Below are 27,133 nucleotides of genomic sequence, written 5' to 3'. Positions count from 1 at the left end.
GAGATCTTTCTTTCTATTGCTTCATGCTAAAGCTAATTAATTCTCTTATGTTGTCTGCTATACTGAAATACCTAAACAGTCACTTTCCCATGAGTGTGGGATCATGTCGTAGGCTTTCCTATAATCTATTCATGCTATTGTTGGATATTTCTGTCTAACTTTTTCTTCATTTAGAACTGTTTTGTCTATATATAATAAATCATGCCTTCCTCTAGCCTTCTTCCTGCCGCCAAGGTCGACTTTACCTTTCATCCTTTAGGGATCGATAAAATAATTATCAGTTGAGCTCTGGGGTCGATGTAATTAAGTTTTGCAAAACTGAAAATTTCCAGACTACATATAAAAAAAAGCTGAATTAAAGAAAAATAAATATGAAATATCTACCAATAAAACTATTGTTCAACTGTCGCCTCCAGTTGTGGTATTTCTAGGAAAACTTATAAACTTTTCCAACCCCGAACGTCATATTTCATGGAAATCGATTAAAAAAATATCGGTGGAGTAATTGCTTTTGAAGGATACAAATTTAATTTGCATCCTTCTACATCACAAAGCAATACACGGTTAGAGGCGCAGCAAGAAATCTGGTCTCACAGTCAATCATAATCAATGAGAACTGAGGGGTAACATACAAGTGTGTTTGGGTCAAACTCTGAGTACCGACAGAGTGAACAATTGACTGGTTTCCAATGACTATAAACTCTACTTCATTTTACGAGTGTTCTTTTCTTCCGTTTGAGTGTGCATGTGTGTGTGCATGTGTGTATGACTACGTGTATTTATTATCTCTCTCTCTCTCTCTCTCTCTCTCTCTCTCTCTCTCTATATATATATATATATATATATATATATATATATATATATATATATATATATATACATATATATATATACATATATATATATATATATATATATATATATATATATATATATATATATATATATATATATATATATATATATATATACATATATATATGCATGTATATGTATATATACTCATGTAAATGCTTATGTACACATATATGGGTATGCACACTGATATAGATATAGGTATAATTCGTGCAAACATATGTAGAATATCTTTCTCAATATATCTATCTTTCTCTCTGTTCATCTCAAACTTACGCATGCATAATTCTTCACAATCACACTCTTTTTTCATCCCCTGCCCCACATATACACACACACACGCACATGCACACAAACTCACACACATGTGTACGGAAACTCACATATGCACATATATAAAATTAATGCTGCCCCTGGGCGTTTGGTTTGAGTTGTTTATTTCAAGTAAATCCCTTTCTTGAAGAATGACTTCAGTAGATTTAGTAATTACTTTCGCTGTTTGTTATAGTCTGTTAGTTATAGTGTTGTTCTTGTTGCTGGTTGTGTCAGGGTAGGGCTAGTGACATGTTGCATTTGTGTGGGTGTGTGGAAAATGGTGTTAAGTAGAATTCTGCTTATTTTCATAGAAAGCATTGGTGGACTGGGTATGTATGTACGGGAATGGAATGATGGTAGGCAGAATTTTTTATTTTGTTTATGAATAAAAATTTTGCTAATATTGTGTTTAGTGATGATGGCTGCTGTTGTTATTGCTAGCAATGGTAGTGCTAATGGTGTTGGTAGGGCGCGGTGGAGGTGGTTAGCGTTGGTAGTGGCGGTGATATTATTTACTATTGCTTAATGAATGGTTATAGTGATTGTTGTTGTTGTTGTTGTTTAGCCCTAGGTTAGCTCTGATTAACCAGGTCTATGATCAAAAGGACTCCAGCCGTGATTATTCTATCTTTTCATGTACAAAGAACACAAGAACACAATCAACACGTCCTTGTTTGAAAGCGTCAGGTTTTGATTCGAGGGATTTGTGGCTGGTTCAGTGACTACGTAGTGGCTGGATCCCTCGTTGACGGCGATGAGAAATGACGGCAACTAAAGTTGGTATTGGTTAGTGATCGTGGTGCTGGTTAGCATTAATGTTACTCAGTGATGGTATTTTTAGTTGTGGTGCTGGTTAGTGAGTCTGTTCGTTAGTGGTTGCGGTTCTGGTTTATAGTGGTGGTTAGTATTGGTTCGTAGTATGTGGTGGGGATGCTAGTTGGTAGTGGTAGAAATTTTAGCCAGAGGTTAAGGATTGTTGTTTTCAGTTAGTATTAGTGGTTGTGGAGTTGATGACATTGGTAATGGTTAGTGCTGATAATAACTGGTACTAATAGTGTTGGTTAGTACCAGCTAGTAGTGTTGGTTGTGGTGTTACTTAGAGCTAATAGAGTTGGTGATAAGAGTGGCCCTAATGTTAGTGTGTATTTGGGTATATTCGGTAAATGTACTGCAGTGGTCACCTTAATTTTGTTTTAGTTTTGGAAGTTCAAAACAATATGTATAAACTATATCAAGGTCGAGCGATTGTAATTGAATGAATCCGAGTGTTTTCATTGGCTATTTTATTTTATTTACTTTGGAATATTAGGTAAATAGATTGGGGAATTAATAAAGGGGGAAAAAAAAGGAAAACGACAGAATGCTTCAAAAAGAGAAAATAGAAGAGATAGCTCGAGGGTGTGAGATAGAAAGAAAGGGAGAGTGAGAGAGAAAGAAAATGAGAGAGAGAGAGAGATAGAGAGAGAGAGAGAGAGAGAGAGAGAGAGAGAGAAGCAGAGGGAAAGCGGGAGAGAAAGACAGGATTAGGAAGGGAGAGGTAGAGACAGAATTGAAAAGAAGGTTGGAAGCAATATATTTGAAGTGAAAAAAGATGCTGGGAAGAGACGTGATGGAGACTTTAAAAACGGATAGACAAACAGAGGGAGTGACACACACACACACACACGCGCACACACACACGCGCACACACACACGCGCACACACACACATACATAGAGAGAGGCGGGAGGGGAAGAGTAAAAAAGATGATAGGGAAGGTGGTCACAGGCTATAGAGAATGAGAGAAGATGTGTTTATGAGACAGAATGGGGGTAGACGGGAAGAGGAAATAAAATTAAAAATACAAAAACTTCAAAAACCAAAACCAAAAAAAAAAAAAAAATAAAGACTCAGGAAGAAGTATAAGAGGGGCAAATGTCTCAACAACTTTTGATGAAAGAAAGGGACAAAAAGAGAAATAGAAGCCCCTACTGCTACCCTAGCTAAAGCACGAAGTAAAGATGAATGAAAAAAAATGAAAAGGAGATAAAGACGATAAGAAAGAAGCTTTACAAAGGGGAAACATAAAAGGTAAACAAGGAAGAATATACGCTGTGAAGAAACGGAGATAAAACTGAGGGAAAGAAGTATATAGAGATATCAAGTGGGGAGGAGGAAAAGATAAATATTAAGCAGTCCTGAGAAAATAAAAATGAAACAAAAACAAATAGAAATGAAAACAAAAAGTAAACACAAACAAAGCATAATTTCATATTTCTTCCTATTTTATATTTTGTTGCTATTTTAAAAAGTATATAAATACTAAGTCTCCTCCGCTATTATTAGTTGTATTTTGTCTTGATTCTTTGTACATACGACATTTAAACTCGTCAGAGCAGAGATCAAATTTGATTTGTTAATTTTCAGTCGCAGACAAACTGAATACATAAAAACCAAATAAATGGAGACGAAATATTTCTTAAAAAGCTTAATAATGGATTAATTCTTTTGTTGAAGTTTGCTAGACACTGACCACAATTCGGACAGCTGAAAAGAAAAAGAAAAAGAGAAAAAAGGAAAAGAAGAGAAAAATTATATTCTTCTGAGATCTTTTTGTCGCAAAATTAGTTTTGCTATACCAAGCAAGTATTCATTATAATTATCCAAACATATTTGGTCACACGTTCACATATAATACACATTAGCACACTCCAGCACACTAATTGTACACAATTTTATTCATATACACTCATCTATCTATCTATCTATCTATCTATCTATCTATCTATCTATCTATCTATCTATCTATCTATCTATCTATCTATCTTTTTATCTTTCTATCTATCTATCTATTTAGAAGGTACAAAAAGCACGCATATGCACAAAAAATATACATAGTATAACAAATACAATAAATGGATTTCTGTCTATGCTGCGCATCTGTATGCTTTTATGCATGTACATGTGAATGTGCGTAGTTAACTATATATACATTCACACATCTACATTTCTATGCCAAAGACAACAAGCACAACAACAGCAGTAACAAGAGAGACAATAATAACAAAATTTTAAGATGTAACAAAAAAAAAAAAAAAGACTGAACAAATGTGAAATCATTACAAGACAAAACACTGCTCAGAGAAAAAAAAACAGGGTAAAAACGAAGTAAAAACCAAGTAGTTAAACAACAACAACAACGACAGGAAGCTAAACGAAAACAACGCCATTAACAAGAATATTTACGAGAACAACAAAAATAAACACTAGCACTACTTATTTTGCCCATTGTTGGAATAATAACACGATCACAGACAACGCCAAAAACAGGTTGTTAGGATTGGTTCAAAGAAGTGTTTACACCACTTATTGCTCTGTTTAGTTAAACAGCCGAGTCAAAAATCTCCATGATGGCGGCATCTTACCTTCTTTTGTTGACGTCTGCTCTTGCGTTGGTAAGTTTTTAAGTTCTGTTTTTATAAACGCGTGATTGTGTGTGTGTGTGTGTGTGTGTGTGTGTGTGTGTGTGTGTGTGTGTGTGTGTGTGTATGTATGTACACACAAGCATATATATATATATATATATATATATATAGGTGTGTGTGTGAATAAATTTATATATATATGTATATACAAGTATATGTGTACGTGTGAGTGCCTATATATAATGTACATGCATATATATGTATGTATTTATGTATGTATGTCTGCAAAAACGTGCAAATATACGTATACACACAACGTGCACACACGTAAATGTATATCTATCTATCTATCTATCTATCTATCTATCTATCTATCTATCTATCTATCTATATATCTGTCCATCTGCCTGTCTGTCTGTCTCTCCATGTACCTAACTATCTATCTATGATACATACCACGCACTCTCATGTAGTATATTCGTTCGTTCGAGTAAACATATATACTCATATATACTCAATACTCCCTTTTACTTGTTTACTCAAATGTATTTACCTTCATCGAAATCAATATCTGTCTTCTCACTCTCTCTTCCTCTCTCTCACTTACTCTTTCTCTCACTCACTCTTTCTCTCTCACTCACTCTCAATATATATATATATGCATATATATTATACATATATGTATATAATATCAAGTTGCCTGTCTGCCTTATATGTGTATGTATATGTATTTATGTATACATATACAACTATCTTAATATATGCATGCTTGCATACGTATGTGTTTCATTATTGAGTTTTATTTCAAGACTTCTTGCCGATAGAGAAAAAGGCTCCTTCCTTGGAATTTCAACTTCAACAATATTTTTGCATGTGTGTATATGTGCAGTATTTAGAGTCAGTGCGTGTGTAGATTTTTATGTCCTGTTTCATCTATGTATTATCATACATACTTGTCTAGACATGCACATATATGATTAAATGATAGACTTCTGGAGAGTTTTACAGATTGTTACAGTTTCAGTCATGGCTTGGATGTATAGTCTTCGAATCAGTTTTCTCTTTTCTGAGTTTATGAAACCTAATTTCTCAATAGTTTCGCATAGGTATTTTCTTTTTCACTGATCTGCATATATGTATGTATGTATGAATGTATTCTTTTATTCATTTACATGTTTCAACCCTAAGGCTGAGGCATTGCCAGTGACAGAAATGTTCCAGTCGCCGGATGCAGAAACGGTGGATCAAACCAGAGACCTTTAAGATCTTCAGTCTAATACTCTCCCAACTGAGCTATATGTATATATACATATCTCTCTCTCTCTCTCTCTCTCTCTCTCTCTCTCTATATATATATATATATATATATATATATATATATATATATATATCTTGAATTGAATTGAATCGGGTTTCAGCTCATGAGCTGTGGCCATGCTGGGGCATGCATATATATATATATATATATATATATATATATATATATATATGTATATATATATATATATATATATATATATATATATTGTGTGTCTGTGTTTGTCCCCCCAACATCGCTTGACAACCGATGCTGGTGTGTTTCAGTCTCCGTAACTTAGCGGTTCGGCAAAAGAGACCGATAGATTAAGTACTAGGCTTACAAAGAATAAGTTCTGGGGTTAATTTGCTCGACTAAAGGCGGTGCTCCAGCATGGCCACAGTCAAATGACTAAAACAAGTAAAAGACCGTGGACTCTCCCGTCGTTAGACGATGCATGATAATTTATTTATAGTGATCAATGTTTAAGTTCACATAAGCTCACTCACTCCAACAAATCGACATTATATCTGTACAGGAGCACCATGTGCCACATGTCAGATGACTAAATTATCGGAGAACATCGTGAAAGGAAGTACCTTGCTGAAGAACACAGCGTAACGCCCGGTCTGGGAATCGAACCCATGATCTCGCAATCGTTAGTACAACATCCCAACCACTAGCCCATATATGTAGGCGTGGATGTGTGGTAAGAAGCTTGCTTCCCAACCACAGGGTTCTGGGTTCAGTTTCACTGCGTGACACCTTGGGCAACTGTTTTCTACTATAGCTTAGGGTTGACCAACGCCTTGTGAGTGGATTTGGTAGAAGGAAGCTGAATGAAGCCTGTCGTATATATATATATATATATATATATATATATATATATATATATATATGTGTGTGTGTGTGTGTGTGTGTGTGTGTATGCATGTATGTATGTATGTATGTATTTGTGTGTCTGTGTTTGTCACTCCACTATCGCTTGACAACAGATCTTGGTGTGTTCACGGCCCCGAAACTAGCTTAACGGTTTGGCAAAAGCGACCAATAGAATAAGTACAGGCTTACAAAGAATAAGTCCAGAAGCCGATTTGTTTGACTACAACGCGGTGCTCCAGCATGGCTACAACCAAAATGACTAAAGCAAGTAAAAGAATAAAAGACTATATATATATATTTGCTCACGTACATTTGCTCACTCTGTGGAACATATATGCAGGTGAAGCGGAGAAGTTGTTTGTCACTGCAGCTGTATACAGGGTGCAGAAATGATAAATTACCTCGACATAAGGAATATAATATTAGCTATTGCAGAAACTCCACTTGTGGCCCTGATATATTCCCCGCTATCCTTCTAAAAACGTTTAAAGGTATCTCTTTTCTAGATCTTTCTTACAAATGGCACGCTTCGAGACAAACTGAAGTAAGGCACAATATGTCCCTCTCTTAAAGGCAGAAGCAGTGTAGATTCTAAAAGTTATATATTTATCTCTGATCTCACGTAACCGCTAGGTTACGGGGACGAAAGAAATCCAGCATCGGTTACTAAGAGGTGGGGACACGCACAAGCTCAAATACGCACGCACGCACACACACACACACACACACACACACACACACACACACACACACACACACACACACATATATACAAGAGGGCGTTCGATACAGTTTCCGTCAACCAAATTTAATCACAAAGCATTGGTCGATCTGGGACTGTAGAAGTGCCCTGCAACGTGACTGAACCCGAAACCTGGTGGTAGCAAAGCGAGCTTCTCAGCCACACAGGCATGCCTTCATTTGCGTAGACGATACAAAAGTAGCATACAGGATAAAGAACCTTGGCCACCTATGCGCCTACAGTATGACTTTAAAGCTATATAAAATTGGGCCGAAAAGTAAAAATGCTGCACAGCAGCGAAGAAAATATGTGCTGTATATTGAGATGATGACTTGGCTGAAAGTACTGTTTTGTAAATGGTTTCCTAGTTTTAGAACCAAAGATTTTGACCTGGAGACTTTAATAAAGAGTAATCCACGTTACACCACGCGTGACATCGCGGAGATGCTTTAACATATCTCATGTGAGGGCTGTAAGCATTTAAAAACACTTGGTTACGTGAATCGCTATGATATTTGGGTGCCTTATAACATAACGGAAAAAAAAACTAGTAGAGCGAATTTAATCTGCCATTCTCTACTCAGATGAAACAAAAGTTATCCATATTTGAAAAGAATGATCACATGTGATGAGAAATGAATTATTTACAATAGCATAAAACGAAAAAGGTCCTGAGGAAAACGAGATGTATCCGAAGGAGATGATGCTCTGAATCGGGTGGGATCGTAAGGGCATTGTGTATTATGAGCTACTTCCACGAAATTTGACGTTAAATTCAGAGTTTTATTTTTCCCAATTAGACCGATTAAAGGAGGTAGTTGATGAAAAGCGTCCAGAATTGGCCAACAGAAAGGGTGTCGTCAGGACAACGCTAAACTGCAAACGCAGCAGAAATTAGTGCTGCTTGGGTGAGATATCCCACCCCACCCACTATACTCACCTGACCTTGCACCTTCGGATTATCATTTGTTCCGATCCTGGCAAAATTCTCTTAATGGGAAGAACTTCGATTCTTTTAAACCAGTCCATAACTCCAAAAGATGCCAAGGTTCGGAGGATGGAATAATGAAGCTGCCTCAAAGATGGCAAAAGGTCGTGGAAGAAAATAGGAAATATGTGGTGGAGTAAAGGTATTCACAACTATATAAATATTGTTAATGAATTTTACTTAAAGAACGCTACGACCTTTTTTACCAACCCAATATATTAACAACGGCCGGCTTCTGAAAGCCAGTTATCGAGGCAATTATCGCCTCGATAACTGAAGAGATGCCGGTGCAGGTTTCCGCCCCGACATCCGAAACTCGAAGTTTTATTATAGCAATCGAATAATTGTCACATATTATAAAACACACACACACACACACACACACACACACACACACACACACACACACACACACACACACACACACATATATATATATATATATATATATATATATATATATATATATATATATATATATATATATATATATATACTAGCTGACGTACCCGGTAATTCCTGGGAAAGCGGGGCTCATCCTTTGGTTTCGTTCTCATAGTTGTTTCGCTAATCCAATAACAACAATACAAAGTATGTAGCACTTAAAACGGTTTTTTTGCATTTACAGAGAGTACCAGACTTTCTTACACAGGATCTTGTTTATAGGAATTCCCGATAAGTTATGAATACCCAAATTGTAAAGTTAGTTATGTAATAACATGGAATTAGTTACCCGATAGTAAAAATTCAAATAAAGTATTTCCGAAAAGGGCTTTAATGCGTTCCCACAGTATATAGAACATAGGAGGAAATACTAATAAGCTATGTATACTGAAATCGTGAAGCATGTTACGTAATAACAGGCTAATCAGATATGATTAACAATTCAAAGTAAATAACTCTGAAAAAGGTTTTTGTGCGCTAGTGTTGGTATATTCGAGAATAATTCACTACCCGAAATAAGTGTATCTATTGTTCAGGATAATGCTATTTACTTGTTTAAGGGTTGTACTGGATAAATAGCGAAAATAACTCTTACAGTTCATATACTAAAAAATAAGCATACTCAATTTCCGTTTTACCAAATAATTTAGGAAAGTGAAAGGGTTATTTCCCTTGGCTAAATATGAGGATCCCTTCCAGGGAGACCTTATTACCGACTTTTTCAACAATCTGAGTATGCCATGAGGTTTCCAGACATGAGTTCTACTCACGTGTGAAGTTACATCAAAATCGATAAAACGATGTAGGAAGAGTTAGCTAACAACTCTACAAACACAACAACAAACAGAATTTCCCACATATGTAGTGTGTGTGTATACACACACACACATATATATGTTTGTGTGTACAAGGCGAAGTCAAAAATTATATGCACTTTCACCAAAACTTCCTTTAGGTTTGTTGCATTGCCTTCAACGCTTGCGTGCTAAATTGGGGGTACTCTTGTGATTACGTAATCGAGGTTTGATCTTGAGCACTCCAGTTTTCTTTCTTGTGTTACAGAATATATACATAACTACTCTGCTGGCAGTATGCACCAAGGAAGAACAGGGATGAGTAATACGATTTTACTGGACTGAACTTGTGCGAGGAGCACCGCAACCTGTAGAAATGCAATGTAAGTGGATCGAGAAGTTTCAAAATTGCAGCACAAGCGTGAAGCACGAAGAGGTAACAAGGTATCTAACAACCGGCACCACCGACGTGAAGATTCAACAAGTTCGAGAGATGATTCTGGCGAACAAACAAGTGACCATACGAAATCCCTCTCGACAATCTTCGCTTCCATAACATCTGTTCAAGATAGGCCACAAGAGGTATTAACAAAGCACATAAACAAGAGTGTGGAAATCTATCAACGCTTACTCGACCGCAAAAATGTTGAAGGTGATTTTTGGGGAGAGCAAAATCACTGAACATGTGATCTTGGGACACCACTTTTAGCCAGAATACAAAAGGGAGTGTATGGAGTGGAAACACCCAAAATGGTGACCGAAACAAAGGAAATTCAAGTCTCAATTTTCCCCAGAGATACTAACCACTTTTGGGACACGGAAGGGCCTATTCCAGAATATTGTCTAGGATTGTCAGTTACCAGAGTAGGTTAGAATGAAATGCTGGTTAACAAAATGAATGCAGGAATTCGCACCAAACGCAACTGTTATTGTTGCACTGCAATGTACCCCCACATACGAACGCCCACACCACTTAGACCATTGGAAATTTGGATTTCGAGTTGCTGGAACATCATGCAGAGAGTTCAGATCTTGCCCTTTCCGGCTATTACCTTTTTTAACCGCTCAATCATCCTTTACAAGGTCAAAGAAACGCAGGAAGCAGTGCATAAATGGCTGCCCCACCAACCAAGTAAGTTCGATGGAATAAGCAAGCTCGTGAACCGCTGGAAGAAGTGCATCGAAAAGCAAGACTATGTCAGAAAACGATATCGTCGTTCAAACCGTACTTTACTTTTAATAAATTACAGAAACAAGAGTGTGTATAATTCTTGACTTACCCTTGTATATATCTACACACACACACGCACGCGCACATATATGTATATGTATATATATATATATATATATATATATATATATATATATATATATATATATATATATATATATATATATATATATGTATATATATATATATATATATATATATATATATATATATATATACATATATATATATATATATATATATATATATATATATATATATATATATATATATATATATATATATATAATCATAAATATACATGGATTAGCATTGAGTTACTTCTCCAACATACTGAAAATTTAGAAATAGCAGTCAAAGAACTACTGATTCTAAACTACAAATTTTTCTCTAAATGGATGGCGATATTTGTGGCACACATAGAACAAAAAACCGGAGGGGAAAGCATTAATTGACGATTCCCTGCCCTTATTCTTGTATATATATATATATATATATATATATATAGAGAGAGAGAGAGAGAGAGATCAGCAAGAATGAAAATGGAGAAAATCACGAAATTTAATTGGTGATTATACCATACGTTACGGACGATGGTTTGTATTGTGCCAGCGTATTTAGATACAGAAAAGAAGGTATAAAATACGACTCATATATTCGAAAATAAATGCTAACATAACGTTATCAAGGCAACCCTAAATAGGTTAAATTGAAAGTGCAGTAAGAAAATATCTCTAATACAGGAACGCATACAAAAAGAACGTAAAGAAGAAATATATTCTAAGCGAAGCTAGTTTAGTATTTAACTTTTGATGACGTCAGTAGAAAAAGAAAGAATAAAAATAATCATAGGGATTCTATGTCATGACAATAAAAAACAGAAATTCTAAGTCATGATAATTAGTTATCTATCTATTAAATATGTGTGCGTCGACACACGTTGTTTCTTGCGATACCCATCATTTGTAGTCAAACGTTCAAACATAGGGGATCTAAAACACTTGCGTCTTTTATTTTTATCCCTTCTAGTTACCTCAACTCTGAAGAAGAACCAAATTCGAAATGGAAATTTCACCCTGGCAATTTTGCTTTATTCTTTCTATCGCTTTCCAAACATTACAAGTGCTTTGATGCTGACACCATTACCAGTCTCCTTCCATTTATGTTATACATACATACATACATACAGTCAGGCAGACAATCAGATAGACATACATAGATACAATCATACCTTCATACGTGCATACATATATAAATGCATACATATCTATCTATCTATCTATCTATCTATCTATCTATCTATCTATCTATCTATCTATCTATCTATCTATCTATCTATCTAACACATGAGTGTTCGTCTCTATGAGATAGGATCGACTTTTGTTCAGGTATTTTTAAACATGAAATCAATGGTTGCCTTGATACACAAAGAAAGCATATATACATAAACATATATACAAACACACGCGCGCACTCACACACACACAAACACTCACACGCATATATAAACATAAATAATACTCACACACGTATATACGTATACACACACACACACACACACACACACACACATATATATATATATATATCACACTTGCTTACAGAAACAAATACGCTCATGTACTTGCATCTACACAACTAGATCTTCCTCCCTCCTTAACTACCCCATATGATACGACCCCTAACATTTGCTTGGTAATTTTTGAATTGGGTGTCTCATTTGTTTCAGTCCCACTATGCATTTTGCATCCTTCTGATGAAGGACTAACACCTGAAACGTTAATATATTTTTACTCTTTTATTTAAAAAATAAAATATAAGTCGCATAATGCTTTCGAGAAAGTATAATGATTTCTTTAAAGCATTAAGCTAATATTTTATTTGTTATATTTGTTGCCCTTGCGAAGTTCTTATTATTGTTCAATTGTATTTTGGATACATGCATACATGCATACGTACGTACGTGCATACATACGTACACACATCATGGAATCTCCTGTTGTTAGGTAACGTATGGATGTTATACATATTCTTGCTTAACAGCCATATAGATAATAGTTTATAGTGGTCAAACATATGTTTGTGTACGCATCAGCTCACTCACTCCATCAAATAGACATTGCTTGTACCGGTGCACGAGGTGCCATTTCTTAGGTGACGAAATGATTGCAGAGCAACATGAAATCAAATGTCTTGTTCAAGAACTCAACGCAACGCCCGGGGTGAGAATCGAAACCATGATCTCGCCGTCATGAGAGCAACACCCTAACCACTAAGCCAATTGCCTTCACATACGTACATAATACATGCACACACACACACATACACACACACACACACACACACACACACACACACACACACACACACACACACACACACACACACACACACACAGGTGAGTTCATCCGTATTGATTTGTCGAGTTCCCATTAGGTACTACGCCATATGTCACCTCCATGTCACCATATCAAGCTCTCAGTTTTAACTTGTTTAGAGAATATCTGGCAATTAGTTCCCCGCTACTTATCCCATCCTTTTCCATCTGTTTTCTTACTACCATTATTGCAACCATCAGAGACACAACCATACTCACCACCACCTCCACCATTACTATCCTTCTTCTCACCATCATTTATACATATGTGTGATTATGTGTGTGTGTGTGTATGCATTTATGTATACAAATGAATATATATGTAAGTATAGTTTAACTGAGATTTGAATAATTATTCTGATTGAAACATGATTGAGATTCGTTCGTTCAAAATCTTAAACCTTTTATATGATTCACGTATCCTTCTCAGAATATATTACATAATTTAAATCGTAAGGCTAGAAATATAAAATGAAGATCCTTTAGTGATAACATATTGATCAAGTAGCGTGTTTTCCATTTAATTTTCAGTAATCATTGGCACAAAGTTTAAAAGATTTACCAGTTGAATAGGTTCAATCAGTTTTCCTTGCACTTTAAAACGACAGTGTAATTAATAGGCTGTAGCTTTCAATTATTATCACTAGTTTTTACTACAAGACATGCTGTCTGAAGTTTTAGGATTTAAAATATGCGCTGTCAACTTTAACGTATTTAAGGTGTTTGTTTCGAAGTTGAAAATGGAGAACTGAGTTTTAAAGTGAGTTGGCCGAGTGACTATGCTAATTCAAAGATGTGATAATGCATGCAAGTTAATGAGATGCGCAGAAGTCACACATTTTCATCTTCTGTCAAATAAACTCTACGTAAACAGGAACGAGCGCTCACTATCGCAATCAGGAAAGCTTGGCGACAGTTAGTATTCCGAGAATATAATCGTATACGTGAATGAAAATGTGATTGACTATGTCTTGCTATACTGATTATTGTCAGTTGAATCCAAACTTAGTGAATTCATGTTTCAAAGAAACAGATAAATGCAATATCGGGCTTCCTTGTGACATGTTTAGCTCTACATTATCCGCCATGTTTTCACAATTAGACATACAATCTTATAAACAGTCAGTTATGTTGCAGTTGTTGTTAATGTTTAACCCAGGTCAGTCCCTATCTAGTAGACTACATGACCAAAAGCATCCCAGGTGTTACTGTCTCACCAGTCCATATGCCTAGGATTACGATTTTAATGCTATTTATTTGCTAAGTCGTTAATATCTCATCAATTTATACATCTAGTATGACGTTGTCTATTGTACCAGTCATTTGTCAAGAAAGTAGGGTGTAATATAAATGAAATTTCATTGCCTACTATTTCTAGCAGGTCAGAAAACGGCATAGATACCCTCTCCAACATGGTGATAATTTCTCGAATATAGGTCAGCATGAATTATATTGAGTATTAAACTGTGTATAGAATACTTAGGAATATGTGTGTCAGTATATATTCGTATGTGTCTGTGTCTGTGCATTTGTACTTGTGCATGTATAGTCATACAGAGCTTTGTATGAAAACGCTTGAGTTAAAGTAAAAAATAGCGAGAGCACTAGATCGAGGGGCAAACTTGATAAGATGTCCTTAAGATTTTTTCCGAAAGTACTTTTCCTACCACATGCCCTTTGTTACACCCGTCACACGCTTTTTGAATATAATCAATATCAGAGTAACAAATTACTGATTGAAAACCTCTGCCAGTTCTGATCCTCATTAACGTAACAATAGCAACGAATGAATAAGAGACATATTTACAGTAATTGTATATTATTTCAGTAACAACATTATGCTACAATTGGAGATTATGCTACAATTGGGTGTGTTGTAGCTGATGATCACATGTGTAGCATATTTCTAAGGATGAATCTACTCCACTCACTAAGTCACATTTATAGTTTTAACACGTTAAGCTACGACTCCGTTGTAGATAATACAATGATTCATACCATTAGGCAAAGGTGTGTAGTTACCTCCCTGGATACAGAATCCTCAGTCGGTGAAACAGCAAATCCAGCAAGCAAATTGAAATTTTGTAAGACTCACGGTAACACTGAAATCTGAGCTGAGGTCTTGCCCTTCGGTAGTGGTCATATCACACAAGATCGTCATGAAGTGTAATTAGGAAACGGTGTCAACATTAATGTATTGCAACCGCAGAATAATGCTTTTGATCGCTAGCAATGCATAAAGCGAGTAAAGAATGGTGCAAAACTTCTTTCAATGCGCGTCTTTCTCGTGCAATATTTTTTAAGGCGATTTATAGGGTATCATAACAATTGCGAAAAGGTTGTATATAGTTTTGTAAACACGGGCTTAGGAAATCACTAACGAAATAATCAGATCAGAGAAAAACTTGTCTACTATACGTTTATAACATTTTATAACATGCAGTCCATGTAGGGAAGTTTGCATAGTATCTATGCATAGCTGGGCACTATGCAGAGAAATACTCTTCTTTTTATTGGTGTACGCATGCAAAGGTTTGGAAGGCGTGATAGAAGACATGTAAGAACCTGCCGGGTTTAAAGTACAGCTATAAAAAAGGGGGTATATACAGGAGTTGGACAAAATAATGAAAACACTTTGTTAAATGGCCATCTTTGGCAGCAATCGCAGCTTTAATACGTTCTGGAATTTACATATACAGGTTCTGAAGGTTGTTAGGCATATGTTTAAGTATTCTTAAAATATAACATGCATTAGCTCTTTCAACGACGACGGTGGTGGGAAGCGGCTCCTCACTTGCTGTTCCAAAATGCAGCATAGATATTGATTATATTAAGATTGTGGAGTCAATCCAAGTGGTCTACTTCCCTTTGGTGCACTCCGTACCAATTCTGAATTACATTAGTTGTGTGAATCGGAGTATTACGGTTCTAGAATATTGCGTTAACATCAGGGAACAATGTTTGTATTTTAGGATGGACCTCATCAGCTAAAATACTCTGATAATTCCTGATGTTAATTATGCCAAGAAGAACAACTAGAGGGTCAAGAGACTGCCATAATATGGGTGGTCAAAGCATCACAGAGTCACCTTCATGCCTCATGATAAAGCCCAAACAGTCAAGGCTGAAGGCTTATTTGGACTGTTTCCAGTCACAAAGTCATCCGAAGAATGTTAAAGGGTGATGATCTATCAGAGAAGACGGTATTATTCCATTGAGCCATTGACCTTTTCTCATAGTATATAGACCAATTTTTGTACTTATCAGTGTTCATGATGGTCGGAGAATTTTAGGAATTTGATCTCTTCCATGATATTCTCTTCATGGAGCTCACGGCGAACGGCTTTTGTTGATACAGAGACGATGAGATGGTGATTTAGCTCAGGTATCACACATTGCCCCGTAGTTCGTTAGCTTGTAGGTGCAACAAGATTCCCTATTCTGTGGTCCCGTTCTGGAAGGCTTGTCTTTCGTCTAGAATTATGCTTGCCAAAGTAGATTTACTTTGATTTTGGAAATTCCAACATTGTTTTATAGAATTTATCTCTCAAAACATTAAATAGTCCAACAGTCTCAGTAATTGAAGGTCCTGCAATACGCTCTCCAACAAATTCTCCTCCATGTAACTGAAATAGGTCACATATTTAAATATAAAGAATATGAATACCTACAAAAGAGAAACACAGAATGTTTTATCATGAAGTATACATATTACATAAAACGTATGAACACATTTTTGCAGAGTAGAACAGTTGTGAATTCGTCATATTGCTCTCTCTCTCTCTCTCTCTCTCTCTCTCTCTCTCTCTCTCTCTCTCTCTCTCTCTCTCTGTATATATATATATATATATATATATATATATATATATATATATATATATATGAGTCATCAGTAGTTCATACATCCGAAAAGGACCACACGCTAAAGCGTTAAAGTAGTAATGTATTTTTCTGGAAGTTAAAAGTTATAACGTTAGTTTTGTCAACAAAAAACAATTATCCTTACTGAACAACCAGGGGCTTATATAAACGAGAGCAAGCGATCTAAAATTTGTTTGGCTGAAAGGGCAAGAATCCTAAAAAAAAAAACTAGCGCGACGCGGGGACCTTTTTAAACTTCAAGAAAGATGTATCCAGTTAATGCCCTTATCTAAAACATTTCTTCCTTCTAACTTAGAATTCCTCTTTCGTTCAATAGTTCCATCACACCTCCTTCGAATATCACCATGACCGAAGCCGATGTAAGGAGGAAAATCCAGTCCTGCTAAAACCGACTTGCAGCACGAACAATTATTTTTTGTTTACAAAACCAAGTGTCCGTTACGTTTTTATTCCTACAGTTCTAGAGAGGTTATGCGCCTTCAGCTTTTTGAATCTGACGAGTCTGTTAAGCGCTTTATAGGTGCGAAACCAATGGTCATTCTTTGACCGGCCATATTTTTAACTTCCTAAGATATATATATATATATATATATATATATATATATATATATATATATATATATATATATATATATATCTGTGTGTGTATGTATATATATATACATATACATACATACACACACACACGCGCAAACGCATACACATACAAGCATATATTAATGTTTGCATTTATAGTCAGTTATGATGAAAAGATTTTACATTAATCTGATAGGTTACTCTATAGTCTTGTAGTGTACTAAGTTATCATTTTTGAACAAGAATGTTTTTGACAGTCATTCCAAATTTAGGGCCAGTTAAGCCATCGTCGAACTACACTCCGGCGATTGATTACCTGGCTGCAACTTCGAAGTCACTGCCATCTGTATATATCTATAAAAGAAATTTCGAATCATGAGTTTTGAACAAGAAACGCCATGGACCATACATATACATTATCGTCAGGAAAATCAACAGCTGCAATAATAAGTGCCGCAGCAATATTGAAGCCAAACGCAAACAACAAAAACAACTACAGCAGGAGAAGCAACAGTAGCTGCAACACCAGCAGTAGCATTTGGTGGCTATAATTACGTTTCATTAGCAAGTTAAATGCGTGAAGTTGTTTGATCTAAATCCCTGTTCAAATGCGAACTAAGAATTTATGAGCATCAGATAAAGGAGTTCAAAGACACACTAATGCAATGTTTTCGATAACAGGCATGCAATGTAGAGGTGTGCATGATAGAAGTCATGTACAAACTAACATACAGTCGCACAGACACATAACACAGGGAAAATACACATATACATACGCCCATTAGTAAGCACACTGACAGATATACAGAGGAGACATTGATTCGATGTCGTAAAATATTTGTGACAGAGACATAGCCTTGTTATTCTCCGTCTCGCTCTAACTACAAGTATAAGCAGATAATACGCATACATATATACGTGTGTGTGTCATTGTCTAACTGTATGTATGTGCTTGAGTGTATAGTACCTACACACACACACACAAACACACACATACACACACACACACACACACACACACACACACGCACACACACAGGTATAGATGGAGAGTAACTTTTGAGATACCTTCTGGAAACGTCTCTGATTCTATCTTTATTGTTTAACATTATATACATACATACATACATATATGTGTGTCTGTGTCTGTGTGCGTGTGTGTGTATATAAAAGTATATATCTATATATACATATATATGTACATACGCCATTACTATACACACACACACACACACACACACACACACACACACACATATATATATATATGCATATGCATATAAACAGATGGACATACGCATATCAGTCAGTGAGTATTTATGTATGTGATGCTTGTATCTAGATATGCACATATATACACATAAGCATGCACACGTACACGCATACACTCACCGATACACATATGCATACACACAGATATGTGCATGTATGTGTGCATGTATGGTTATATGTATAGCTATCTAACAATCTATCTATCTATCTATCTATCTATCTATCTATCTATCTATCTATCTATCTATCTATCTATAAAAACTGATATATAATTCACTAGTGTTTTCTTCATTTAAGTTCTAGAAAAATACAACACAAACATTCATTTCCATTAGATATATACACAAGCATACATCAATTTTGTATACACTGCGTAGTTGAGATATGGCGCTACTTAATTCTTAGTTCAATGCCATTGCATGAAACGTTAAATATATATCGAAATACATAGCCTCGGCCTTTTCAATGCACAATGAGTAGAATTTGGAAGACAGAAATAGTGCAGAGCCCTCAATCAATCAATCAATCAATCAATCAATCAATCAATCTATCTATCTATCTATCTATCTATCTATCTATCTATCTATCTATCTATCTATCTATCTATCTATCTGTCTGTCTGTCTCTCTGCCTGCCTGCCTGCCCGCCCGCCTGTCTGTCTGTCTGTCTGTCTGTCTGTCTGTCTGTCTATCTATCTATCTATCTATCTATCTATCTATCTATCTATCTATCTATCAAGAGTGATACATAAAAATCCGGTGTATTTTTATGTATTACTCTTGAAAACGAACTATTGGTTATCTACAATTTAAGGCTGACACACAAATTTAAGCAAATTTCCTGGTGCTTACCAGTAATATATCCGGTGTGTCAGAATTTTTTAGAATACTCAAGCAAGCCGAAGAATCAATACACCACAAGTTTAATACTCAGTTACAATTGTTTCAATGCCATCCGTTTCAAACTACCTTACTTAAAAATTATTATGCGTGCCAAATTATACAATATCTATATAAATTCATACATGGTTGAATATGTCTGAGTGGCACCTCATCAGACTTCTACTACAAAGAATATATAACTCCAGTATATTTCACTATGTGCAGATTTATAGAGATGTATATTCTGTGAGATATGCCGAAACAATTTAGCAGAATATTATAAAGCAGATAAGAACATGTCATTGATAATGTTACAGGTGGTGAGGAAAGGACATTGTTGAAACAACTGACTGAATGAGCAAAAGATTGATTAAACAGTTTATTCCGTTATTAATCAACTAGTTAATTAAAAATTATAAAAAGGACTACAAGAACAACAAGAAGAAATACAACTACAGTAAAGATGACGATGATGAGGAGGATAATGATAAGGAGGAGGTGGGGTGGATTTGTTTTATTGGTCAAAATAGTCTAAACGATTGAGGAAAATATTAAAGATAACGTTTACATCGATCGAAAGAAAAATCAACAAAAGTAAAAGGGTATGACAAAGAATATAGCAAAAGGTGTAAAAATAAAATTCGAGCAAAAGTTTCAAGAAAGTTTTTCCAAGAGCAGAGCAGTCCAACAATAGTATTTCGAGATCAAAATCAACACAAAAGATTTAGATTGCTCATCCGTTTCCAGAACATCAAAAGTGCTGTCTACCAGTTTGTTTCCTTCTACATAGAAGAAAAAAAAAAGCATATTCATAGGAGACAATTCAGTTTTGCTGCTCTAAATTACTTTTGGAAACGCACACTAGAAGGAGGCGTGTATCTCTGCCACTCACTACCTTCACTTCAAGTGATACTTAAAATATTTACTTATAGCCTTGCCAGTTCGGAAATTACCTGTTTTCGAAACTTTCATATTATTCCAGTCTAACATCTTTCGCCATAGCAACAAAGAAGTCAAAAATCTTTCCCTCGTTACCTACCGAAGTGAGTTAGCGTATCGATGGTCACTAGAGATTCGATTGACATCCTGACTCGTCCTATACGCAAAGGTAGATGTTCGACATAATCTCTGGATTTGCTAACGCATGGACAATGAAGGATGGCGTGCAAATAGTTTCCTTCCTTGCATGCATTTCAGAGAGGTTTAGCTGTTGGTGCTTCCAGCTTGCTACCAGTCGAAGCAGACGGCTACTAAGGGAGGGGTGAAACAGTGTAGTATATCAGCCAGACAGTGTAGTATATCAGCCAGACAGTGTAGTATATCAGCCAGACAGTGTAGTATATCAGCCAGACAGTGTAGTATATCAGCCAGACGATCCAATCCAGACAGTTTGCGACTCACAAGTGCCTTAGTGCACCCGCCATTTCATCAGATGAAATCGATCTCACGTATCTTTCAACAAAATTGTAGGGAAAGGATGAAAGGCAAATTCAACCTCAGTGACATTTGAACACAGAACATAAAACCGGAGCAATAGCGATTCTGCTAGCCGCATTAGCTAATTCTTTCTACTATAGGCACAAAACCCGAAATTTTACGAGAGGTAGCTAGTCGTCATTGATAAGGTTACGCGCTGTAAGGAAAAGACATTATCGAAGCGATTGATTAAAGGACAATAAGTACACAATGTGTTATAACCACTTGTATTCATTTTGCTAAATATTTGATGTGACAATGTGTGACAATGTGTGTTGAAACAGATGCTGTTGTACTTTGGGAGCGATCATTTTGATAATTAAATCAGACATATTAGTTGTATTGCACTTTATTTTTTCATTAGTAACAGTCAACTAGTTTACTAATTATCTGTACGATCAATTATTTGAACAATCATTCATCTGAACAATGAATTAGTTGATGTTTCAGAATCGTTTTGTTACAGTCTGCAAGCTTACTGTAGACTTGCCCTCGTCTACTATTCTCTGTGCAAATGAACACTCCCGCAAGTTCCTTAAACTTACTTTAGCTCGGTATTTATTTTAATTTAGTGTTTGTACTGTGTGTATGCATTTGCGAATGCATCTGTGTACCTCATTCTAATTGAACTTCTGTTAAGGTCGGTACTTTTATATTTCATCTGTTGTAGTTTCTTGTTGACGTGTCAGTTACAGATGTGATTTATGTACCAGTGTTTCCGCAGGTTAATACTGTTATTTTTTTGAATGGAAGGACGGTATTTCTAATTTCATGTTACCATCTTTTGCCAAAATGAGTGATTAGTGTGTAAATTTCCTTTTTCTTACTTATTAAGTAAGATTATGCATTTCAATTTCTCAGCCTGTTGTTTTAAAAAGCTGAAGTGTATATATATATATATATATATATATATATATATATATATATATATATATATATATATATATATATATATATATATATATAATAATATTAGGGACAAAATCCAAAATTACAGGTAAAAAACTCAATTATTATATTTATCTTATGATATTTACTTTACTATATATTATACTCATTTATTGTGCTTTTAATTATTAATTTTTCTATATGTGGTAGTGGATTTTCATCGGTGAGTTCTTGAAAATTGGTTATTTTCCCTAAAACTATATATTTTATATATATATATATATATATATATATATATATATATATATATATATATATATATATATATATATATATATATATATATATGTATATATATATATATATATACAATCATCTATATAGATATATATGCATGAACACACACACATACGAACGCTTGCGCGCGCGTACGCTCACACACACGCACACACACACACACACACACATACACAAGCACTACAGACATGTGTTGCATAGTCTTTTTCCTTGAAACAAATGACTTTGATCCAGGATAGTAAATATATATAATATGTATACATATTTTGACGTATATATAACCTCATTTCTATTTCCTCGTGCCAGACATGTTTAACTTAAACCATGTTTAACTTTTTATGAATATTATTCCGCAAAAGAAATTCTCTCTCGTTAACTTGTCTTTGCAAAATCTAATATTAGACAACATTCCAGTTGTGTCTACTAATATTATATATATATATGTGTGTGTGTGTGTGTGTGTGTATGTGTGAATATATATATATATATATATATATATATACATTGATGTATGTACAAGTATACATATATACTTGTGTGCATGAATGTTTGTTTATATGCATGTGCGTGCTCGACTGTGCGTTTATGTAAGCAATACATGCTGCTTCCATCGATAAAATATAATTAACAAATGAATTCGAGACTGAAATACGTGCCGACCGAATTCGATGTGTTCGTCTAAGTCCTTGTAGGTGCACAGGTATCACCGTAGTCAAATAAGTGGAAGCATTTCCAGAATAACAGTGTAAAAACCATATATATATATATGTATATATATATATATATATATATATATATATATATATATATATATATATATATATATATAAATATATATATATGTATATATATGTATATATATATATATATATATATATATATATATATATATATATATATATATATATATATATATATATATATATATATATATATATATATATAAAACAAATAGTAAATGAGTATATGCATACATACGTACAGGTATGTGCATACAGACATCCACCTGTATGTATAGGTGCATATCTGGGTACAGGACATTGCAAACAAAACGTAGACAAGAAAACACACAAGCCACATAGAGAACATTCTTCTTCATCAGCTACCCCCGTTTTAACACCGGCGTTTCGAAGAACTGGGCAGGACGCATCGTTAAAACGGCTCTTCCCATGGACCGCAAATTAAATTTGTATACACAAATTAAATCTTGCCATGGAGGAATGTAGTGGCGGACAAAAACCAAGACAGGAAAACAAACAGAAAAGGCTTTACGGCCAGACGAGAAAAATTATGTGTGTATGAACGCTGTGAGGCACAAATTCCATGCGTATGCACCCACGAACATATATATATATATATATATCTACAAATAATATAAACATATGCACACAAACTGGAAAACTGTTCCTTGAAATATACAGAAATCTTCATTTTACAAAGTTACTTGTACGTCCAATGTATGCATCACAGCTAAAGATGAAATGTGTAAATAAATGACTAAAGAGAAATTTTATTGTAATTATTATCTATTGGTGAAATGTTTTACATCTATCTTCATAATTTGTTTAGTCCAAATAAAGTTGATCTAGTCTGATACAACATCTTTGGACCTGTATCAGATTAATAAGGTTGTCGAATCACTAACTGTTTTATTAGTGTATTACAGTTTACACTATAGCAAAACACCTCATCTTGCATTAAAATATACTATAGGCCATTGTAAGGTGGTCAACGAAGGCGAAGAAACATTAAATGAAAGCGTATGCGATTTTAATGAAGAACAAGTAAGATAAAGGGTGCAGATACAATAATTCTGTTGACCGCTAAGAAAATACACCACCGTCACTTCCAGACTGAAAAGATGGTATTTTCAAGTAAGCAGAGCCACAATTTAGGAAATTCCGTCAGAATCATCATTTTCAGCCTGAAAGGTGACTGAAACATCAGGATCTAGGAGTGAAACTGGAAGAATATATTCTTCAAGAACTGGTTATGAAATTGCTGTACAACTGCTAGTCATTGAATTGACTCTTCCATGGCACGAAATTTGATTATTGCTTGTGAACTTATCCTTCAAACACGTATACTGTTTAATATCATTTGGTATTTGTTTATTAGTTTATGCTGCCGTATAGAAATATTCATTATTTATTGTTTTGTAATAAAACTGCGTTACTCCAGGCATTTTACAACTTCACCTGTCACCTAAATTGGTATATCAGATTCATCACTGCTTTCTTCTTTACTTTCTTGCTCGAGGTTTACAATCATGTACTCGCTTTCTGAGTCAGGATGATGATGTACATTTACTTACTATAGCGTTATCTACATTCACCCATTCTATAACAACTTCGCCTTATCTTTTTCAATTTAAATCCTAAATTCTGTAAACTCATTTATAGTGTCTTTACTGGGTGCAGACTCAAACGTTGAATTTGATCACAATATCTACTGTCCATTTTTCTGTGTGGTTGCCTCTACAATCCTACACTCATTAGCAATGCATCTCATATTTATTTTATATATCTTTCATATTTATGCAAGGCGACTAGATTAGTAAAGGTCGACTTTATTTTGGAATCAGTTTTTCCCATGTTCATTATGTTTCAATTTACCTGTGGTTGTAATAAAAATGCTATGGTCCTTGTCTCAGAAATTCGTGTCGATCACATATAAGAAACATAAACGTAGTTATTGGCTGTAGATAGACGCATGGCTGCTTAGTTAACTCTCTTGCATTGCAATCAGATGTTTTGATCTCATTGCTTGCATTTTGGGTGCCTTTTACGATAGCCTCGAATTGATCCAAGCTTTTTGAGCGAAATTAAGTATACAGTAACTGTGCAGAAACCTACCAGAGTGATCTTAACTGCAGCTGAAATTGTATAAGAAGTAAGCTATCATCTTCTTTAACATCTGATATTAGGATATTTTTTAGTGACATCTACTGCTTTAAGCATTCGTATTAATTCTTCAGTCTGAAGAAAATCTGATACCGGAAAGCACTATACATAGGATGATGTTTCATTCTTAATTCCATCTTTCCTTCATTTCCTCCCATTCTTTGCTTTGTTTGTTTGTTTGCTTGTTTGTTTGTTTGTTTGTTTGTTTGTTTGTTTGTTTGTTTTTTCTTTCTTCCTTCCTTCCTTCTTCCTTCTTTACTCTGCTAATGTTATATCCACTGTAAAAAGGATTATGGGCGCAGCAATTATTTCTTTCACTAAGACATATAAAAATAAAAGAATTAGCAAGAAAAACATTAAGAAGAAGCAAGAATTTGGTAGCATTTTGAATTCAACCTGAATATTGTTTATTCTGCCAAACAGATGTATATATATATATATATATACAGACACACACACACACACACACACACACACACACACACACACACACACACACACACACACACACACACACACACACACACACACACACACACACACACACACACACACACACAACGTATACAAATATTTATATATATATTGTATATGCATGGATATTCGGATGTTCATACGTAATGTTCTGATATAAACACACATACACATACACGCACACACACACACTCATTAACACACACACACACACTCTTTAACACACACACACACACACACACACACACACACACACATGCTTACAGAAATGAATACATATATATCCATATATATATCTAAACACCCACCCATTACATATTCATACCTGCAAGCATGCTAAATGCATGCATACATACATATACACATGCACATATGGAATAAAGACATTACGACTAACCAAGAATTGGGTAGAAATTTGAAATCACCTTGTAACTTGTTTATTTTGCCAGAAATAACATTATTAGTGACTGGCACCAGCTATTTCAGGAAAATAGAAAAGAATTAGTTTTGAGATAATATACACATAAAAGATGAAGTCAACACAGAAACTTGACAGTGTTATTTTTTGTTTACGTAATAAGATTTTTTCCTTATCTAATAGGTGTTTTCGACTATTAAAATTTACATCAAGCTGTTGTTTTTGCTTGTTCCACGTGTCAGCCGTGATTGAGGCAAATTATCATCAGAGAGGCGTTTCAGATATGACTGGTACATCATTTTAAGAGTATAATAGTTAATATACTCAACAAGTACATTAACTATTTGTACTCTGATGTGTAAGGAAATATTGCATGATTTAATAATTTCAGCTACTACGCATTGCAGGTCAAACAACTCAGTTATTTTCTTTTGGTGGCATATGATAGCCGAGTCATTTGATTCAACCTGTTTTAGTATATATCTAGCATCTTGGATGATATTTGTGATAGAGATGCCTCTGAACATTTAAAAATATATCTATTATTCATTAAAAAGCTGCAGAAAGGAAACAAGTACTGATCCCCTAGGCGTTTTCTAGGACAATATAGACAGTATTATAGTATTACCACACATATAAGAATTATGTATCTCTATGGTATAGTGTTCACTTTTAGATTTATCGACCATAATGTATTTGCCATCTCTACGCCTATCATTATCAGTCACGTAATATAT

The 27,133-nt window shown here is 34.8% G+C and overlaps 1 protein-coding gene across 1 annotated transcript in view; it reads left to right on the top strand.

Moving 5' to 3' along the window:
* Window positions 1-2,748: 2,748 nt before the first annotated feature.
* Window positions 2,749-27,133, top strand: part of LOC106878815 (uncharacterized) — a 54,024-nt gene continuing 29,639 nt past the window's right edge. The window contains exon 1 of the mRNA XM_014928157.3: window positions 2,749-4,604. Coding sequence (XP_014783643.1) covers window positions 4,557-4,604 — 48 coding nt within the window. The 5' untranslated portion in view covers window positions 2,749-4,556. The remainder of the gene's footprint in view (window positions 4,605-27,133) is intronic.

The sequence above is a fragment of the Octopus bimaculoides genome, chromosome 3 (genome assembly GCF_046866305.1).
Source record: "Octopus bimaculoides isolate indiv1 chromosome 3, ASM4686630v1, whole genome shotgun sequence".
Classification (NCBI taxonomy): Eukaryota; Metazoa; Mollusca; class Cephalopoda; order Octopoda; family Octopodidae; genus Octopus; species Octopus bimaculoides.
The sequence above is the reverse complement of the archived record's forward strand: the minus strand, read 5'-3'. Positions and strand labels throughout refer to the sequence as shown.